At 42.2% G+C, this 19,433-nt stretch overlaps 2 protein-coding genes across 2 annotated transcripts in view; both read left to right on the forward strand.

Moving 5' to 3' along the window:
* Positions 1 to 39: 39 nt before the first annotated feature.
* LOC108790663 (extracellular calcium-sensing receptor-like) lies at positions 40 to 7,332 on the forward strand. The gene is made up of 6 exons (XM_018560974.1): positions 40 to 62; positions 451 to 742; positions 2,055 to 2,873; positions 4,883 to 5,110; positions 5,469 to 5,592; positions 6,425 to 7,332. Exons 1-6 carry the CDS (start codon positions 40 to 42, stop codon positions 7,330 to 7,332), a joined length of 2,394 nt encoding a protein of 797 aa, XP_018416476.1.
* Positions 7,333 to 11,928: 4,596 nt separating this feature from the next.
* The window catches only part of LOC108790664 (extracellular calcium-sensing receptor-like), a 10,666-nt gene continuing 3,161 nt past the window's right edge, over positions 11,929 to 19,433 (forward strand). The window contains exons 1-4 of the mRNA XM_018560976.1: positions 11,929 to 12,062; positions 13,890 to 14,181; positions 15,887 to 16,714; positions 17,741 to 17,968. Coding sequence (XP_018416478.1) covers positions 11,929 to 12,062; positions 13,890 to 14,181; positions 15,887 to 16,714; positions 17,741 to 17,968 — 1,482 coding nt within the window. The remainder of the gene's footprint in view (positions 12,063 to 13,889; positions 14,182 to 15,886; positions 16,715 to 17,740; positions 17,969 to 19,433) is intronic.

Here is a 19,433-nt window from a genome sequence, read left to right on the forward strand (position 1 = left end):
GTGAAGACTCCCAGTGTCGAATGGAAGTTATGCGGCTTAATGGCATTGTACAACCGGGAGATGTAATATTGGGGGCAATGTTGCCAGTTCGTGTTGCCGATGTCTACCAGTACCTTTCATTTACTTCCAGGCCTCTGTCTCCGACCTGTACATTGTAAGTGGCACTTTGTGCTAGTGTAACTATTGCATAAGAATGAGATTCCACCCCAGTCACCCCTGCTTGCCCCTTACCAAGGTTGACTGCATTTGTATACCTCCAGCTTAAGTGTGATATAGACTTGGGCTGCTCCTAAAAGACTTCCTCACTGGGTCATTTGGGCTAAAGATATCCAACTTTACACATAAACATCCAGAGAGAGTGAATCCGGCCCTGTCCCCAACATCATGTACTTATACCTTCCAACACAAGTATTATCTCTTAATAAAGGTTTCTTCTTTTGTCTCCACAAGGCTTCACTTTGGCTATTTCCAGCAGCTTCAAGCCCTGTTATTTGCTGTAGATGAGATAAACAGAAATGAGAACCTTCTACCCAATATAACCCTGGGTCTCCAGTGGTATGACACTTGTGGGGTGATACCTGTGAACACAGCCGCAACTCTACAAGTGCTAACTGGAAGCAATGTGGCCATCCCCAACTACCAATGTCTACACAATGCTCCTCTCAGCGCTTTTATTGGCTCAGCTTCCTCCACCCACTCTATAGCTGTTGCCAATATTCTGGGGCTCTATCGCTACCCTCAGGTAACAAACTTTCTTATCAAACATATTAGGGTAATTTAAAGGGAAACTGTACAGAGAGAATCTGGAGGCTGCATTGGTTACCTATCGGTGATGTACGGTGCCTTCCATGCTGGGTGAAGCATTTTTCAGCCACGCCCCAGCACACAAAAGCTCCACCCCCATTGCACTAAATCTTCTCCCCCATCCCGCTAAAGCCCCTGTCCCCAATCCGTAACCAAGCTATGTGTGGAGGAGGGAGGGAGGAGGGTGGAAGTCAAGATGGGAGGAGAAATGTAGGAGTCTCCATGTCCCTCACTTGTTGTCATTGATGAGTCACTGGTGAGGTATCGAGATCGATGTCCTCAGTGGGTTTTTTTTTCTTGTTTTTTTTAATGGACAGCTTGGACCAATGGCCCTTTGCCATTGGTCTAAACCATCCACAGAGCTCATGCCTCTAACACAGAGTACAGGCTGTGACAACTCTGGTCTCACTATGTTAGGTTACACAGGCAGTGGGGAAGCCCGCTGCTGTGCAACCTAACTAGCTGTCAAAACCCGGATGCAGCTCTGCCTGTAATTAACACGCAGCGCTCCGTCTGTGACAGGTTACACAGTAGGGAGGATTTCCCTGCTCTGTAACCTGTTACAAGCTGATCTGAATGGAGAAAAGGTTGTCAGCTTCAGACTTTAAGCTGACAGCTTTTTCCTCCATAATACTAGGTGAGGCTCTGCCTCACCTGCTTCCCCTGACCGCACGTCCCTGTTACCTATATGTCATGGTTGTCATGCAAATCCAAAGGCGTCAATAGTTTTGAAAGTGACACTAAACTTAGGAGTTAAACCTTTAAAATGTATTCAAGTATTAACAACAATGTATCTTATTTGTGTATCACTCGGCTGTAGATCTTCAAATCATCTCTGCATCGGTCCTGACACTGTCCTTCCTTCTGGATGGGGGCTATGTCTGTTCCCCATGGTCCCTGTGGGTGTTGCACAGTAGTCACCGCTCCAAGCTCGCTGAGGCGCGAGGGGCTGTTGTGCTGAAATGTAATACATTTTTCTTGTGTCTAGATATATTAGATATGTACTAAGCAGGACCACCCTTCACAACGCCTTGCTTCCAGCAGTCAGGATTCCCTTTACTTTTAAATTAAGAGCCCCTCTGGATTATGTGTTATTAAAATAAGTACACTTGTGTGGCCAACGTAAAATTACATCATCTTGTATATATGGCATGCTTGCTGTCTCCATTGTTTATTCAATATATTAGGGAAACTGAAGCACATGAAGATGGAGTACAAGTCTCTAGACACTTTTTACTTTTCTTCTACAGATCAGCCATTATGCCACAAGTTCCCTCTTGAGTAATCGTATAAAATTCCCTTCCTTCTTTCGAACCGTGCCAAGCGATGCATTTCAATCCAAAGGCCTGGCCGAGCTAGCTCTGCACTTTCATTGGCTGTGGATTGGTCTTCTGGCTGTAGACAATGACTACGGACAACAAGGAATCCAGCTAGTCAAACAGGAGTTAACCAAGGCTGGAGCCTGTGTGGCCTTCACCGAGAATATTTTGACCAGCAAGCAGGACCGCAATGCTCCACGAATAGTAAAAGTGATAAAGGAATCAACAGCAAGAATTATCGTTGTCTTCTCGGCTGGTCTTGATTTGCTGCCTATTCTTGGTGAGATGACAAAGCAAAACATCACTGGAAAAACATTTGTTGCCAGCGAAGGGTGGTCCACAACTACTTTGCAGTACATAGGAGCCTTCTCTCATCTCCTTGCCGGAACAGTTGGCTTAGCTTTTTACAGCGAGGGAATTCCAGGGTTTCGTGAATATCTCTACAAGATCCATCCTAACATGACCCTGGGAGGAAATTTGGTGAAGTCATTTTGGGAGGAAGCATTCAGCTGCAAGTTTCCAAATGGTGAGAATTTGCCAAGCCAAGGAAACGTTTGCACTGGAGAAGAGAGTTTAGGGAGCATCAAGAACAGCTACAATGATGTCTCCAATTTACGGGTGGCCTACAACATCTACACTGCAGTTCATGCTGTGGCTAAAGCTTTGCAGGATCTCCAACACTGCCGCAAAGCAGAAGGTCCGTTCTCTCATGGCAGTTGTGCAAATATGCACAGTTTTACCTCCTGGCAGGTAACTATGTGTTAACACTCTAGTATATACATCAAAGGCCAAAAGTTTGTGGACACCTGAACATCACGTCCTATTCCAAAACCATGAGTATTAATATGGAATTGGGCCCCATTTGCAGCTATAACAGCCACTTCAACTTCTCTGAGAAGACTTTGCACAAGATTTTGCAGTGTCTCTATGGAAATTTGTGCCAATTCTGACAATTTGTAAGGTTAGATACTGATGTTAGCTGAAAAGACCTGACTCACAAATGGCAAACCAAAGGTGTTCGGTGGGGTTGAGGTTAGGACTGTGTGCAGATCACTCTATTTCCTCTACACCAAACTCATCAAACTACTGTATGTCTCTATGTAACTGGCTTTGTGCACAGAGAGATAATCATTGTGGAACAGAAACAGGCTTTACCCAAATGGTTGCCACAGGGTTGGAAGAGCACAATTTGCTACAATTTTGTATAATTACTGTACCTTTCATTGGAAACACCTGAGCTTAATCATTTTGAGGGTTGTCCACATGCTTTTGGCCATATAGTGTAAATAGATGGTCATTTAACACAGAAAGATAGATAGATAGATAGATAGATAGATAGATAGATAGATAGATAGATAGATAGATAGATAGATAGATAGATAGATTCTAATTTTGCCCACTTGGATATTCTTGATGTATTAAATGTATGCTATGCGATGTTCCTGCTTGGAGTTTACTGCTGAACAGATCACTTCGTAGGACTCCCTTTTGGATTAGCATCTCTGTCTCGTCTTATTACTGTCTGTGTTCCAGTTAGGTGGACTCTCCCTCTCTAAATATCCCAGTGAGCATTGTCATGGCGACAAAAAGTGATGAGAAATGTAAAACTTTAGGGTGTTCATCAGAGCATGAATATAGGGGAAATTTTCCAATGGGGATACCTCTCTTTTAGAAAGGTTACAGCTGTCTAAAAGAAAGGGATTTCCCTCACTTTGTGAACATTTTCTCACAATTGCTGTTACACCTCTGGCTCAGGAATTGAAGGAGAGGAATCTCCCTGACATGGCACAGACAGCAAAAGAAAACAAGCACAAAAAAATACAGCAGACATATCTGTGGTGAAGAAAAGGAAGTTGGTGGCAATGAGGCAACAAACCAGGTTGGGTTTAGGAAACAGGTCTGAGAAGAACACAAACAACCAGCTCCAGGTGCATCTTAGTTCGCATACCCATCCACTATGGCCGGGTGATGGTCTGGTTTATCTTGCTGGCAGAGAAGTATCAGGAAAATGACAAAACTGTGGAAAACATCCTCCTTGGTGTATTAAACAGTACAAGACTCAATGCCCAAGTGCTGTATCTTGGATCATTTTAAGGAACTGAGTAAACAGTTGTCCCATGTCCGGTTGTGCAAAGAATCCTTCGTATTCTAGGTCACAGAGGAAGCCGGAGATAACAGGTTATCTAGAAACCGGAGGCAGGTCAGATTTTACTACTGAAGATCATTCAGTACTAAACTCAGACCTTACTAAGCTTAATAAGTTATTTGGCACCAGCATCAGGTGTACCTGTACGCCCATGTACTTACAGTGAAAGACAAATCAGAACAAGCGCATTCATGTGAGCAGACACACGTCCAGTGGTGACCTTGAGTAAAGTGCCACTTTGCCTATAAGGATACACATTAATGCATTCTGGCATTACGTTCCTTACAGGTGATAACAATGAAGGGTGTTTCTCCCATTAAGGAACCAGAGTATGAAAGGGCATTGTGTTACAATCAGTTATTTCTTTACAGTAGATAATGTATATAAGGGAATAAAGGTGGATTTACACATCCGCCTTGAAGACCAGGGCCGTAATATTAAATGAAAGCTCTATTCTTGTTTATTAGATTCACCTAGTTATAAAAAGGGTAAAAATGCTCCCAACATGCCAGTGTATGACACAGTATGAATTATAAAATTGGGTTTTAACTGTTACATCATTGTAAACATAATATATCATGCAACACATTATTCTTTCTCATAAATCGTACAGCTGCTGTATTATATGAAGAGGGTGAAGGTCGATTTGAGCAGTGGGAGAGAGCTTTACTTTGATGTGAATGGAGACCCACCAGCCGTCTATGACATTGTGAATTGGCAGATGACCCCAGAAGGGAGTATAACACAGGTCAAGGTTGGCAGTTATGACACCACAGCTGATCCTGGTCAGGTCTTTACCATTAACTCAAGCCTTTTGTTGTGGTCCACAAAAGGTCAAAAGGTAAGGAATGTCAAAGTGGACACCAGGCATACTTTCCTGTCCACCTTGGCCACATAGCCCTTTAACCCAGCTAGGCATTCACTTAAAAACACCTCTCTGACTGCACAGTGTCAGAATAAATGTAAATTTGGCTGCATAGAATTACATACCCCTTGGCAGGTAAAAAACAATACATGTGTACTCTTTATGTTTTAAATGTGTATTTAGCTGTTTTCCTGGAATTTTGTGTTTACCAAAATAACCGATAACCTCCATAGCTGAAAAAAAATGAAATTGTTTTTTTTTAATCAAAATTGTTTTTTTTATTGTTGGTTTATCCCAGAATTAAAGGTGCATTTTAACTCCAATGCTTTCCTAGGTTCCTGTGTCAGTATGCAGTGAGAGTTGTCAACCAGGATATAGAAAAGCTGCTAAGAGTGGACAGGCTGCTTGCTGTTTTCAGTGTGTCCCCTGCCCACAAGGAGATATCTCAAACCAAACTGGTAAGCTAAAAGCAGTATTAAAGCCACAGAGGGTCCCCAGAGCATTTAACGTGATGAGCATTACCATTTACCATGATGAGAAAGTATTCAAGTGAGTTTAGTTGTTTCCAGTAAAGGGTGCTGCTAATGGTACAGCATACATAGACATTTTAGACAATGGTTCTCGGGGCCGGATTTCCCACAAGGCCAACCAAGGCCCGGACTTGGGGCAGCAGGGAGTAGAGGGGCAGCAGAGGTGTTGAATTCCTATCTCCCGATGCCTGGGACATGCAGTTCTGGGCACCGGACGGGTAGTTGTTTTCTACATTTAGCCCTGCTTTGGGCAAGCAGAGCTAAATGTACAGCAGGGAAGAGGCCGTTTGTTTTGTACAAGTGATCCCGGCGATGTCACTGAGATCACTTGTATGCAGCCTGCAGGTCTGCCATTCTCCACAGGGGTGGGGGTTGGCGGGTAGGGGGGTGCATTGAGGAACCTGGCTTTGGGGCAGAAGAGAGAGTAAATCCGGTCCTGATTGTGTTCTTCCAGCCTTGTGACAACAGGTTGGTGAAGGTCATTTTCTGTTTTACCTGTTCCACCATTACTGTTCTCCTGTAAACAAAGCCAGCTTTATACTTTATAAGGGAATGGTTTGATAGGTTTGGTGAGGAGGAACTTGAGTAGCAACTAGCATTCCTAGAAGCAGAATACATAGATACATATGCCCATTTGTGGTTTCTCAGTTACCCCCCTGTATTACATTTCCACTCTTAAATACTTGAGTAGAAATATCTCTCCTCATACAAGGTCAGAAACTAATTAATAGAGCAATGCCTTATTTCTTGTCTGTTTCAGATTCTCTTGATTGCTTCAAGTGTCCATGGAATGAATGGCCGAATCTGGAAAAATCCAATTGCCTTCAAAAACGAGTTGAGATCCTCTCTTTCCATGACCCATTAGGGTCAACTTTGGCAGCCACAGCTATTGTGTCATCCATAGTTCCTAACTTAATCTTGAGACTTTTTACTTGTAACAGATCCACCCCCATAGTAAAAGCCAACAACTTTTTCTTAAGTTGTCTCCTCCTGGGGTCCCTTTCTCTTTGTTTTCTATGTTCGTTAGCTTTTATTGGGTACCCTCAACCTGAGAATTGCTTCCTGCGTCAAGTTGCATTTGGCTTGGTTTTTACTCTGTGCATTTCTTGTATTTTGGCCAAAACCATTATGGTGGTATTTGCTTTCATGGCAACAAGGCCAGGGAGCACTCTAAAGAAATGGACTAGACCTCGAGTGTCCTATATGATTATTTTAGTATGTTTCTTACTGCAGTTCCTACTTTGTATGACATGGTTATTTATGGCTCCACCTTTTCCACAATACAACACACAAAGTCAACCTATGTTCATCATCATTGAGTGTAATGAGGGCTCCCCTGTTGCCTTCTGGACCATGTTGGGTTACCTCTTTCTCCTGGCCACTATTAGTTTTATGGTTGCCTTCCTGGCTCGGAGACTCCCTGACAGCTTCAACGAAGCCCAGTTTATTACCTTCAGCATGCTGGCCTTCCTCAGTGTATGGATATCTTATATCCCAGCATCCCTCAGTGCCCAAGGAAAATACACGGTGGCCATGGAGATTTTTGCTATCTTGGCTTCCAGTTGGGCTTTGGTCATCTGTATGTTTCTTCCTAAATGTTTCATAATTTTGTTCAGACCTGACATTAACTCTAAAGAATATCTTATGAGAAAAGACAGAAGACAGTAGAACTCTTATGGAATGTTCCTTTATAACTCTGCCATGCTTTCTTAGGTCTCTGTTACCCATTTTCACAGAAAAAATATTGGAAAATATATACACCTCAGAGCAGCTTGTTCCAGCCACCTGATACTCTCTGATGTCCTTACCGTCTGTCTACATAATTTAACTTTAATACCTGTATTCATTAAAATGTCTACAGAACATTTTGAATGCACAACATACAATACATAACAAATTAACCAGTTGACATCCGCGGTGTTAAACCCCCTTCCCATCCAGGCCATTTTTCAGTATTCAGCGCTGCGGTACTTTGACTGACATTTATTCAGGCGATTGTTTTCCATCAGTTCTTAAAATATATTTGTTGATAAATACTTTATAAATACTAATAAAGTTCAAGAATAATGAAAAAAAAATCAGACCAGTCCAATAAGAAGTGTCATGTTATTTGCAGAGAATTCACACATTTAGGGTGTTATACATTTTTAGAGACTACAGAAAGTCTATTGTTCACAGCAGTAATAGAGACCGTATTGGTGAGATAAGGATCAACAGGAAGCAGAGAATGCTTATGTAATCAGCAAACATGTCTTTACCCTTTATATATTCATACCTATACGCCCAAAACTAGGGATGTTCAGAGAAAAAAGTACTGTACTCGGTACAAGTACAAGTGCAGATACTTTTCCAGCTTCAAGACTAGACTAGAGAAAAATTCAAAAGTTAGGAGGCAGCTGTCATGTGTAAGGAGCACACGAAGCTCCTGGGATTTGTACATCTCTGTTTTAATGTACGATTTTGTTTTTATAAACATATATAAAAGGATGCGCCGATACCAGTTTTGCAGTTTTGCGAGTACAAGTACTGATACCTGCCCAAGTCCTCACAGATAGAAGTACTGATACATTTTTGATTATAGTCACGTGACAGTTTTTATAAAACAATACAGACTAATGATTTCAGGACAGTGGTGGAGCGCCAGAGCCCGGTCCCAGCTGCAACCGCTGCAACCCCCGGTAGTTCTCATGAAAATGCCAAGTATCGGCACTGGTATCTGAACTGGTAACGGTGCATCCCTACCCAAAACATTTTTTGAGAAGCTGGGGGTAGTTCAGCACCACCTCCCGTCTGTAACACAGAAGATGCCCCATAGATAGTGCCAGCGATGTTGTATGGGATTACTAACTCAAGTGTGGTTATATGATGAAACATATATAGATGGACCATCAGAGAATGTGTGGGAATGGGAACGAGAACAAAGGTGTAATAGGATGGAGTGGATGGATTGATTACTGTGCATATCTTTGTATATTAAAATGGATGTGAGGATCTGACAACCTAAAGGAGGAATCTTATGTCACTTTGACTGTAGGTACTATCTGGCTGTATAGAAATAAAGATGTACATACAACTGAAAAACTGAACAGTTGTGAAATCAAGGGGAACCTGGTACAGACAGATGTGTTGATGGCACCTATTCACCTAGTCCTTCTGGCCCTCCTATGGCTGTAGCCACAGTGGGGTACCATGCTTGGGAATTCCATGGGATCTGCTTCCTTGATATTTCCCCATAGGAATAGTTTATTTTGACGATTCAACTTCACCTTCACCCCTCAGACAGCTTAGGAATAATAACAAAGATATTATAGAATGATAGTCTGTAAAAATACTAACTGGTGGTGTTAGTAGGGGGACTTGTGGGGAGTATAGGCCCCACAGGGAAAGGGAAGCATAGGTACCCAAGCTTTATGATGTAGTTTTTAATATACATTTTGTCTTATATGTACAATAAAAAAGAGAATTTTCACATTGAAATAAGACACGTGTCTATGTAAATCCATTTAGGTAGCACCTGAACAGTCCCAAGCTTCTACTTAGAGTTCTGCTTGGTACTTTCTCACCATTGGTTTGTTACATATACCATTAAAATGTTTTGTTATATCTGTTCTCCCATGCAAGTGCTAACCTGCCTGACCCTGCTTCCCTTATCAGACGATTGGGTACATTCAGGGTGGTGTGGCCATAGGCTTGTTATATCTGTCCTATATGCTCAAGGCCAGCTTCTTTAAGCATCAGTTATCTTTTAGGCAAACTTAAAAATGAACACTTACTGAAAATTTATGATAATTCCATCTGATGTCACATCTGGCAGTTAGCAGTCGTGTTTTTACAATAATGCACATTTGCACTATCCTCCGCATACAGTAATCAGTGTAATTGGCCTTTGAAAGTCTGTAATTCCCAGTCACGAGATTGACACCATGGAGGGTTTATTTTCCCTTAGCATACACCAGAATCCCTGATAAAAGGGAGCAGTGCCATGCACATGAGACAGTCACAGGGATACATGGTGAGTAGGGAACATGCACCTTTTGATGATAGTGAGGTCTGAGTAAACCCAAAACTGTGTGGGGAGAATGAGGAAGTGGAAGACTGCATATTTGACAAAAAAAACTGTCTACTTAGATGGAACTTAGAGCATCCTAGGTCTTAACTCGTTCAGGTTCTTAAAAGCATTTCTAATGAGACCCTGTAAAAAACTGGTCTGGTGTGTGCAATGTTAGGAATACATGTCTGTGAGGCTTGGGTATTGACCTATGCTGACCTATAGCTGAACTTTCCATAGACAAACTTTATCCATATTCAATAATTACTATGGTAATGGAATAACCTTCCTAAAAAGTGGTTCCCTAATGGGGACAAAGATATAACACCGAACATGACTATATTACAAGGTCCAGAAGGTTAGTATATTATTATAGTATTATAGTATATATAGTATAGTATATATATAATATATATTATATTACAGAATATAAGACTTCCTAAGAGGAAGATACAACATAGACCTGTCATATTTGGTATCTAACAAATCATAATTTCATTTTGCTAAATTATATGCTAGTTTACAGATTGTGAAACCTTGTAACACATGGCCAGGATAATTGGCATTAAGACTGTCCACTGAGCAAATATAAAACACTCCTGCAACACACCCCTCTTATCTATTGATTGGGTTGGGCAGTTCTGCAACACCTTGGCCAAGGGGCAAGAAAAAGTTTGTGCACTAGCAGCTGGGAGCTCTTTTTCCCTCTGAAGTATTAAGTAAGACTGAAACTAATTTATGAGGGTCAGTGATTCTTGCAACATCAGGTTGGACTTATTTGCACTCTTTAACGAAGACCAGGTGGACTTTCCTAAATGTGACACTAAACTCCGGCGTTAAATCTAAAAAATACATTCAAGAACCTTAAATATAAACAAAAATGTATCATATTTGTGTATCACTCGGCTGTAGATCCTCCAATCATCTCTGAATTGGTGCTGACATTGTCCTTCCTTCTGGAGGGGGGCTACTTGTGTTCCCCATGGTCCCTGTGTGTGTTGTAAAGTAGTCACCACTCCAAGCTCCCCCCCCCCACGGGATGGACTACAATCTCATGTTTAGATTACTGATTTGTATTGAGATTGTAGTCCATCACGAGAGTGAGCTTGGAGCAGTGACTACTTTACAATGCTTGGATCATTGTCCTACAGGCTGGACAATCTCTGTTCAGGGAGAGGCTGAGAGTGTGTACATCACACACCTCATCTGTCGTCTTCATGTCCTTTCTGTCCTCACACAGCATCCCTTGTTTACAGACAATGGAATTCTAATGACATTTATCCAACAGTTAATCCCATTAAAAGGTTAAACTTCACTGGATTTGGATACATAAAAAAATTCCTTTCCACTATGCTAAAAAGGATCCATCTAAAAGTCTTTTTAGCTTTTAGTAGATAATTATCAAAAATGTAGTCCATAATACAAGTGTATGTTTGCAGTAACTGTTGTCAGTCCTCATGGGCTTCTGAGAAAATCAGTGAGTTGATAACAGGAGCCGTGGGGATGCAGTTTAGGAACTTAGTACAGTTGGCTTGGTACCAAGAAACAATATTGGCCAGTTTTAGAATATTATGAGTGCCTGCAAACTGGAAAAGAAATGTTATTTTTCATTAAATTGTAATACACAAAATGGTTTGTAAAGCAATTAGAGAGGTCATAAACAATGAATTATAGTTCAAATATTGGTAGTTTTAAAAACCACTGACCTCTAGAGTTGATTCAGAATTTGGAAACATTTTCAAGAATTTTCTTGGCCAAATCCGAATTTTAGCATTATTATTTTTCATGGTTCAGCTTTCCAAAAGGCTTCTGGGACCAAAGGTTTCCAAAAGGCTTCTGGGGCAAAGGGAACAGCTATATCTGCTGTTCCATGCGCAACTGTTCCTTGACTGCTAGTGCCACCAATACCCAACTTTCTATTGTAGTATCCATGGAAGATTTTTTTAAACAAATGGCTCAGGTTTTTTTTTTTTTCTATTTAAGCTCCATTGACCCAAACCATTCCGCACAATTTTACATAATTGTTTTCCTCACTTGTTTTAAAAAAAAAATGTTTGCCGTAAACTGACCCTTTCATATGATTCACCTGTCATTACGTTAACAGGAGATGTCTTTCAACTGACACAAATATTATGTTCAGTCTATATGTCTTGATCTGGATCCTCCTTCTGCCTCACTTAGTTCTAGTATTATACTCTATGGATCAGAGGTGCCGAATGGATATAACGCAGCTTGATGGAGTCACACAGCCAGGGGATATCATGTTTGGAGTTTTGCTGCCTCTCCATCTTGACAAAGTCTACCAGAAAGTTGATTACACTGAAAGGCCACCCGGAACCACCTGCACAATGTAAGTAGAGAGTAGGGGTGGACCTACCATACACAATGTTTGCTTTTGAGCTCATGCTGTGGATATGTCCTATGTGCTGAATGGCCATAATTTTTATCCCGGGCTGACCTGCTTGCCCAAATAAATTCCTATGGCTGCTAGTATTTTTATTTTTTTAATGACCCTGAAAGGAAAAATATCCATTTACATAAGAGGAATCTCAGCAGACTTATGGCTTCTTCTTTTTGTACATAGCTGTACAAAAAAAGAAGCCATGAGTCTGTTGAGATTCCTCTTATGTAAATTACTAAGATTGTTTCACTGCTAACTTTCTCTGATCATCCCACAGCTATGACTGTAAAGTCAGCTGAGAAATAAGTCAATAAATCCATACAGCATATTAACAGGCTTGGCCTCCAAGGTCAATCACATCAACCTCTGTGCAGGACAGCAATAAATTATGTCTATAGTGCTGGCAATAAACATGGATTGCCTAAAGGAATGCAGGGCACAAGGGACCTACAACCATTCAGATGTTTCACACAATAGAGTTTAAAATGTTTTAATAACTCCCCCTACCCCTGTGTAGGAAACAATAGCATATAAGAATACACCCTCATGAAAGATATCCTTAAAGGAGAACTATGAGGCGAGTGAAAATCACTCACCCTCATAGTTCGAGCCGACATGTGACAATGAAACTGTCACAGGCCCGCTCGCTCACTTTTCGATCCTGTCCCTGCAGAGAGCCGTGACTGTCACTCACGGCTCCCTGCAGGGATTCTCCCCCCTCCCCTGTGTGATCCTCCAGGGCTGACTGGCGGAACGGACGGGGGAGGGGTCGGGTACAGCTGGCTCTGCCTCTAGATAGGCAGAGCCAGCTGTCACTCACGCAGCTGGGTGGATCCAGACAGCATTGTCTGGATTCGTTCCAGGCTGTGGCATCTCAGTATACTGCGAGCTGTAGCTCGCGGTATACTGAGCTTTGGGTAACAGGAGGATGCTATTTTGTGTCCTCCTGTAACCCTTAATTAGAACTATGGGGAAAAGCCCTAACCCCATAGTTCTCCTTTAATATACAGAAGATTGTTGTTGACATTTTATAGATTTGGAACAATGCAGTTCTGCTTTTCCAGGCCAGAAGTTGTAGGCACTTGGTTGGTGTTTACAAATGCCTGCCAAGCACTCTGTTTTGACACTGATATGAATTAGGCCATACAGCTGGGTTGTACCGTTGGTATTGGTCAGAAGCACTGGCTCTCACAGTGAGGAGAAAAGTCTGTGTTTTGAACAATAGCTCCAGTAAGGAAGCTCTTACACACAAACTGGCCTTTTGGGGTGCTCAATCAGTGAGTTTCCAAGTAAGTTTATTTAATTTAAAAAAAAATCCATGTCAACAGATCAATGCCTTATGGGTGGTTCTGAGGTGGTTCCTTCTTTAGAGCTTTAAAGTGCTGGATGAAAGAGATGTCCTTTTGGAAGGGAGGGGTGGAAATTATTTTCTTGTGTGTTAAAATGCTCTAGCAATTGGCATGCAAGGCTGCAAAAACCGGATGCTGGTGCATTTTTGGCCTTCAGAGCCCCAAAACATGTTGGATGATGATACAGGTTATAATGATGAAATAAACGTACTTCATTTATTGCTTTTTGCAGTTGTTATTGAGTAATGGAATAGAGATACTGCCCGGCTCAAACACAACAGCAGGGATTTGGTTCCAATGCTGAAAACCTGGTGAGGGTTTGCCTACTTGAATAGCTCCTCTACTGCCTTGATGGTGGCCTTGAAAAAGTGTATTTAGCTGTAGGTTCTGGAGTTCCATGTTTCATTTTTACCTTTTTTCTTTGAAGGTTCCATTTTGAGAATTATCAGCAATTTCAATCCATACTGTTTGCAGTTGAAGAGATTAATAGCAATCCCAGTATCCTGTCGAATCTAACCTTGGGATTTCAAGCTTATGATTCCTGCGATGTGCTTCACCAGGACTTACAGGGCACATTAGAGTTACTGAGTGGAAGCCAAACATCCATCCCCAACTACCGCTGTATTCTGGAGGTTCCTCTTAGTGCTGTGATTGGACCGTCTGTTTCTACACATTCCATACTTGTGGCACATATTCTTGGCTTGTACAGATTTCCTCAGGTATATATCAGATATTTATATACATTGGACCTTCTTGAAGACCATTGCAATTAAAGAGACCCTGTCAGGTCTCTAAGCAAATGCAAACAGCCATCCCCTGCAATAAAAGAGATATTGCACTCATGTTTCTGGTAGCCCATGTCTCCAACCTTCCTACAGTTCAAGTGCTGTAGCCTCTGTAAAGCTCTTTGACATTGAACACCGTGGCTACATCTTCCAAGCATACATCACTGCTGTGTCCATTCTAAAAGTGTGAAATGACAAAGAGTCTAATGGAGGTTGCAGTGCTGGATTGAGGGGAGGTAGAAGAAATGGGTTGCCAGAGAGTTAAGTATACCAATTTCCTATTGCAGGGGAGTGCCATTTACATTTGTTTAGGGACCTTACAGGTTCCCTGGCCAGCATCCCACCCAGCTCCTGGCAACCAATGATTTCACTGGTTGCCAGGAGCTGGGAGGGACGCCGGCCAGAGCATCCCTAGTTGCTGGACAGGCAGATGGTTAAGGGCCATACACATCTTCCCACTCGGCTCAACCAGAGTGGGAGGGTAAATGTGTATGCAGGTGTGATGCCAGCCAGAGTGTCCCGGGTTGATAAGAGCTGGGCAGGGAGATGTGTATGGCCCTTACAAATCTCCCTGTCCAGCTCTTAGTACCCTGGGACACACTGGCCAGCTTCCAACCCATGGCAACCAGTGACCACATTGGTTGCTAGGAGCTGGGCAAGATGCCAGGGGCACTTTTTCTTGTAAATATACCTCTGAGTACTACACTGCATTGCCAGATGATTGACTACATTTCCCCCTTGTAGCTTGCTGTGTCCCCTACCTGCTCACTGACTGTGAATGAGCATTATCACCGTGGTAAGGTTATTTTCCTCCTGTAAGCTTTCAGAACATTAACACAACTCAATATGATGTTCTAAAGCTATAAAAGAAACTCAGAAAATAAATGGACTTACTTCTAAGATGCATTCCCTATATAACATCCAGGGCCGGATTTACACTCTCTGCTGCCCCAAGGCCAGGTTTCTCAATTTACTTTTTGACCTGCAGGCTACATACAAGTGATCTCGGTGACATCACCGAGATCACGTGTACAAAATGAGCGGCAACTTCCCTGCTCTACATTTAGTTCTGCTTGCCCAAAGCAGGGCTAAATGTAGAAAAAAAATACCTGCATGTCTCGGGTGTCGGGCAATAGGAATTCCACACCCCTGTTGCCTTTCTACTCCCTGCTCCCCTGAGGCCGGGCCTTGGTGGCCTTGTGGGAAATCCGGCCCTGATAACATCACTACCCTTATAAGGAAATACTATACCTGCTTTTGTGATTGGAGCCCGCTGCTACTCTGAAAGCCTGGACTGAAGCAGATTACTCAAATTACTTCATTTGAGTAAAACATATTTCCCCAAGAAGCAATCTATTACTACTAGAATAATCCCGACCCTGAGCAAATTAGTTCGATTTGCCAAGAGTTCTGATTTGCTCTGATAGATTTACTCATTCCTTAATAACAATTATTTGTGTTGCAGTGACATTCAAGTTTACCAATCTACTAATGTCTACTGAAGCTTGCATTAATCACATAAGATTGTAAGCTCTTAGGCACAGTGCTGCTTATTGTAGCTTTAAACTTACAGTAACTATAGTAAGTAGATAAATACTTTCAAAGTCCCAATACTTATTTTCATTTCTTATTTCAATAGATCAGTCATTTCTCTACCAGTCCCATTTTGAGTGACCGGACTAAATTCCCTTCCTTCTTCAGAACTGTTTCCAGTGACATCTTCCAATCTCAAGGTCTTGCTCAGTTGGTGTTGCAGTTTGGATGGACATGGGTGGGGTTATTAGCAGTAGACAATGACTACGGTCAACAAGGGATTCAGCTGGTGAGACAGGCACTAGTCCGAGCCAAAGCATGTGTGGCCTTTTCTGAGAATATTATTACCAGCCAGCCCAACCACAACGCCCCACATATTGTTGACGTCATTAAGAGTTCAACAGTTAAGGTTGTAGTTGCCTTCTCCCCACCTATTGATCTTCTTCCTATCCTAGATGAGATGTTGAAACAGAACATCACAGAGAAGATGTTCGTTGCCAGTGAAGCCTGGTCGACTTCCAGTCTTTTCTCAAAGGGTCGATTTTCTAGGCTTCTTAATGGCACCATTGGTTTGACTTTCTACAGCGGGACTATTTTGGAGTTTGGAGAGTTTCTGAATAACGTCCACCCGTCCATGACCTTGGGGAGGCAATGGGCAAAGTTGTTTTGGGAGGAGGCATTCAACTGCAAATTTATTGATGCAAACTTGACTGGGACTTTGGAGAATTTGAGAAGTGCTTGCACAGGAATGGAAGACCTGAGAAGCGTCAAGAACAGTTTTAATGATGTCTCTGCCTTAAGAGCGACCTACAATGTCTACACAGCAGTACATGTAATTGCTAAAGCCTTGGAAGATTTAAAAAGCTGCAAGGATGGAGAAGGACCCTTTCCACTGAGCAAGTGTGCAGACATTTTGGGTTTCAAACCATGGCAGGTAGAATTGCAATTTAAATTGTGTGCTTGTAAGAATAACTAGAGGACCAACAACCTAACCTGAACAGCCACCCTCACCCTCCCCTTATTAAGTATATCCACTTTTACATATTTCAGATTAGCAGCCAACAGACACTCTTCATAGACCCTATATGAAAACCTGTCTCCCAGTTAAGTATAAAGCTAGATGTGCATAGGATTAGGCATGTCTCCCCTTCAACACACACACACACACACACACACATGGAAGTGGTGCCTATTTGGCCAATCCCCAGGCATAGACACTGTAGGAGGTGTCACTGACTAGATCTACATGAATCAAAACATTCATATGAACCTTTGCAGGGTCCAACGATACTGTGCAAGGATTATGTGAAGTTATTGTCTGTTATGGTACCTATGGACCATGGAGGCTTAGTTTATCAGCTGGCTATGCTAATAGTCCCACCATATAAACCAATCCTACAGAGTGCCTTTACACTAGACGCGGGGTAGTGAATTAAAATTCAAGGAGGTCCGGTGAGTAAAATTTTCAGCGAGCAGAGGTCCAGACAGTCCTTGTCCATACAGCACATTTAGACTGCATTGACACCAGCAGCTGCACTACAACGCATAGCTGCTGGTGTGTGTTCCCAGGCACATTGCTGATGCACTGATCGCATGTATCTACTGTCAGACAACCAAAGCCCAGTGCAGCTCCGCAGTCACGGTCTGGACAAAACCGACACTCGATCCATGTCCGAACCGCGGTCTTTGCCAGCACAATGTTCTCCTGACAATGATCCAAAAAAGAACACTGAAGAATGACTTAGAGAAAAACTTTGGACAGGCTTGTGTCAGGGCCCAGATACCGTCCTGCATATGTTTTTTTCTTGTTTGCCTTGAGTTTGTAATTTTTAAGCCATTATTACATAACATACATTGTTGTACATCAGCTATTATTAATAATAAGAGGCAGCATTTATGTGTATGACCTTGATGAACACCATGCTGCAACCTATTATCTGTCTGCTCCTCCTCTCTACAGCTCCTGCACTACATGAAGAAAGTGAGAGTGAAGCTAAGTCATGGTAGGGAACTTTACTTCGACCAGAATGGAGACCCGCCAGCAGTTTATGACATTGTGAACTGGCAGCTGAGCCCAGAAGGTGCAGTGCGGCATGTGAAAATTGGCAGTTACGACACAACTGCTTCTCGCGACCAAGTCTTTACTATTAACACCAGCGCCATGTTATGGACCACTGATAATCAGCTGGTGAGCTCATCAACCAATACCAAGCAAAAAAAATTGTCAGATAAAATGAATACTGAGCGAGGATGACCATTTAGGGAGCAAAATGAACCAAGAAGCCCTACAATTCTGTGGTGATGAGAGTTTCTTTGCTGACTACCTGACCAACTCAATCCAGTAAATTGCTCCACCCATGTTTGCTTTATCTTTACTAGTTATAAGTAGCGTTTGGTGGTTGTTGTGTTTTGGTTTGTTACATTTGGTTTACACACATATCTGCCTTGTCAAGAATCTGGGCTTCTTGACCTTTTAGAGGCTTCCTTCCAAGGTTAGCCTGCTCTTTCTTTATGTATTGAGATATACAGTATATATACACGTATATATCCACCTATGAACCGCTGAAAAGGTCCTATGATTAGACAGAGTTTGTCATAAGCAAAGGGGAACAGTGCAGTGATGTAACAGCTGCATTGAATGCTGGAGATGTTTTGTATTGTAGATAGCCATGTATATATGTTATAACCCAGCAGTTCTTGATGATCAGGTGGCCAGTGGAACTTAAAATATTCCTCAACACTTCAGTGGTTACCTCTACATGAAGAACTGCTGGTTTATAACACATACAGCCTAAAATACAGAGGTATTCTGTAGTCCTCACACACTTCCTGCCCAAGGGTGACAACGCTGTTCCTTCATATATACAGTAGATCAAAGTGGGTAAGTGTTGACTCTCAAGAACAGGAAGTGTATTACTGGCAAGATCATTAGGTGAAAATAAAAATAAAATAAAAAGGAAAAACAGAAACTAACTCAGCCACATATATGGACTGGTAAACTGTAATATATTGAGTCTGTGAAGGTTCTCATTAATTAAGGTCATGGTCCCTCCTTGTTGGCCTACTACTAAACAGCCTATCCTCCCTTCAGTCTATCATGAATGCTGCTGCCAGACTCATCCACCTAACCAACCGTTCAGTGTCTGCCGCCCCTCTCTGTCAATCCCTCCACTGCCTCCCAATTACCCAATGAATAAAATTGAAAATACTAACAACAACATACAAAGCCATCTACACCTCCGCCCCAACTTACATCACTGACTTCATCTCAAAATATCACCCAAACCATCCTCTCCACTCCTCTCAGGACCACCTGCTCTCTAGCTCTCTAATTATCTCCTCCCATGCTCGCCTCCAGGACTTCTCCAGAGTGTCTCCCATCCTCCTTACCCCAATCTGTCCGCTTATCTCCTACTCTGTCCACCTGCAAGCGATCCCTAAAAACCATCTCTTCAGGGAAGCCTATCTCAACTCAACATAACTGCCCTTCTACTTCATCCAATAACTCAATCTAAACAATTATTACCTTTTGTATCACTTGCCCCTCCTACTAGATTGTAAGCTCTTATGAACAGGGCCCTCCCAACCCTATTGTACTGAAACTGTATTGGATTGGAAATTGTATTGTAGCTGTACTGTCTCTGTAACAGTCG

Source organism: Nanorana parkeri, unplaced genomic scaffold (assembly GCF_000935625.1).
Source record: "Nanorana parkeri isolate BGI_ZX_2015 unplaced genomic scaffold, ASM93562v1 scaffold491, whole genome shotgun sequence".
Taxonomy (NCBI): Eukaryota; Metazoa; Chordata; class Amphibia; order Anura; family Dicroglossidae; genus Nanorana; species Nanorana parkeri.

Coding starts and splice junctions, on each gene's coding strand:
- LOC108790663 (XM_018560974.1), top strand. CDS start 40: ATGGCATTGTACAACCGGGAGAT. Junction 743..2,054: donor GGCTCTATCGCTACCCTCAG/GTAACAAACTTT, acceptor TTTCTTCTACAG/ATCAGCCATTATGCCACAAG. Junction 2,874..4,882: donor ACAGTTTTACCTCCTGGCAG/GTAACTATGTGT, acceptor TAAATCGTACAG/CTGCTGTATTATATGAAGAG.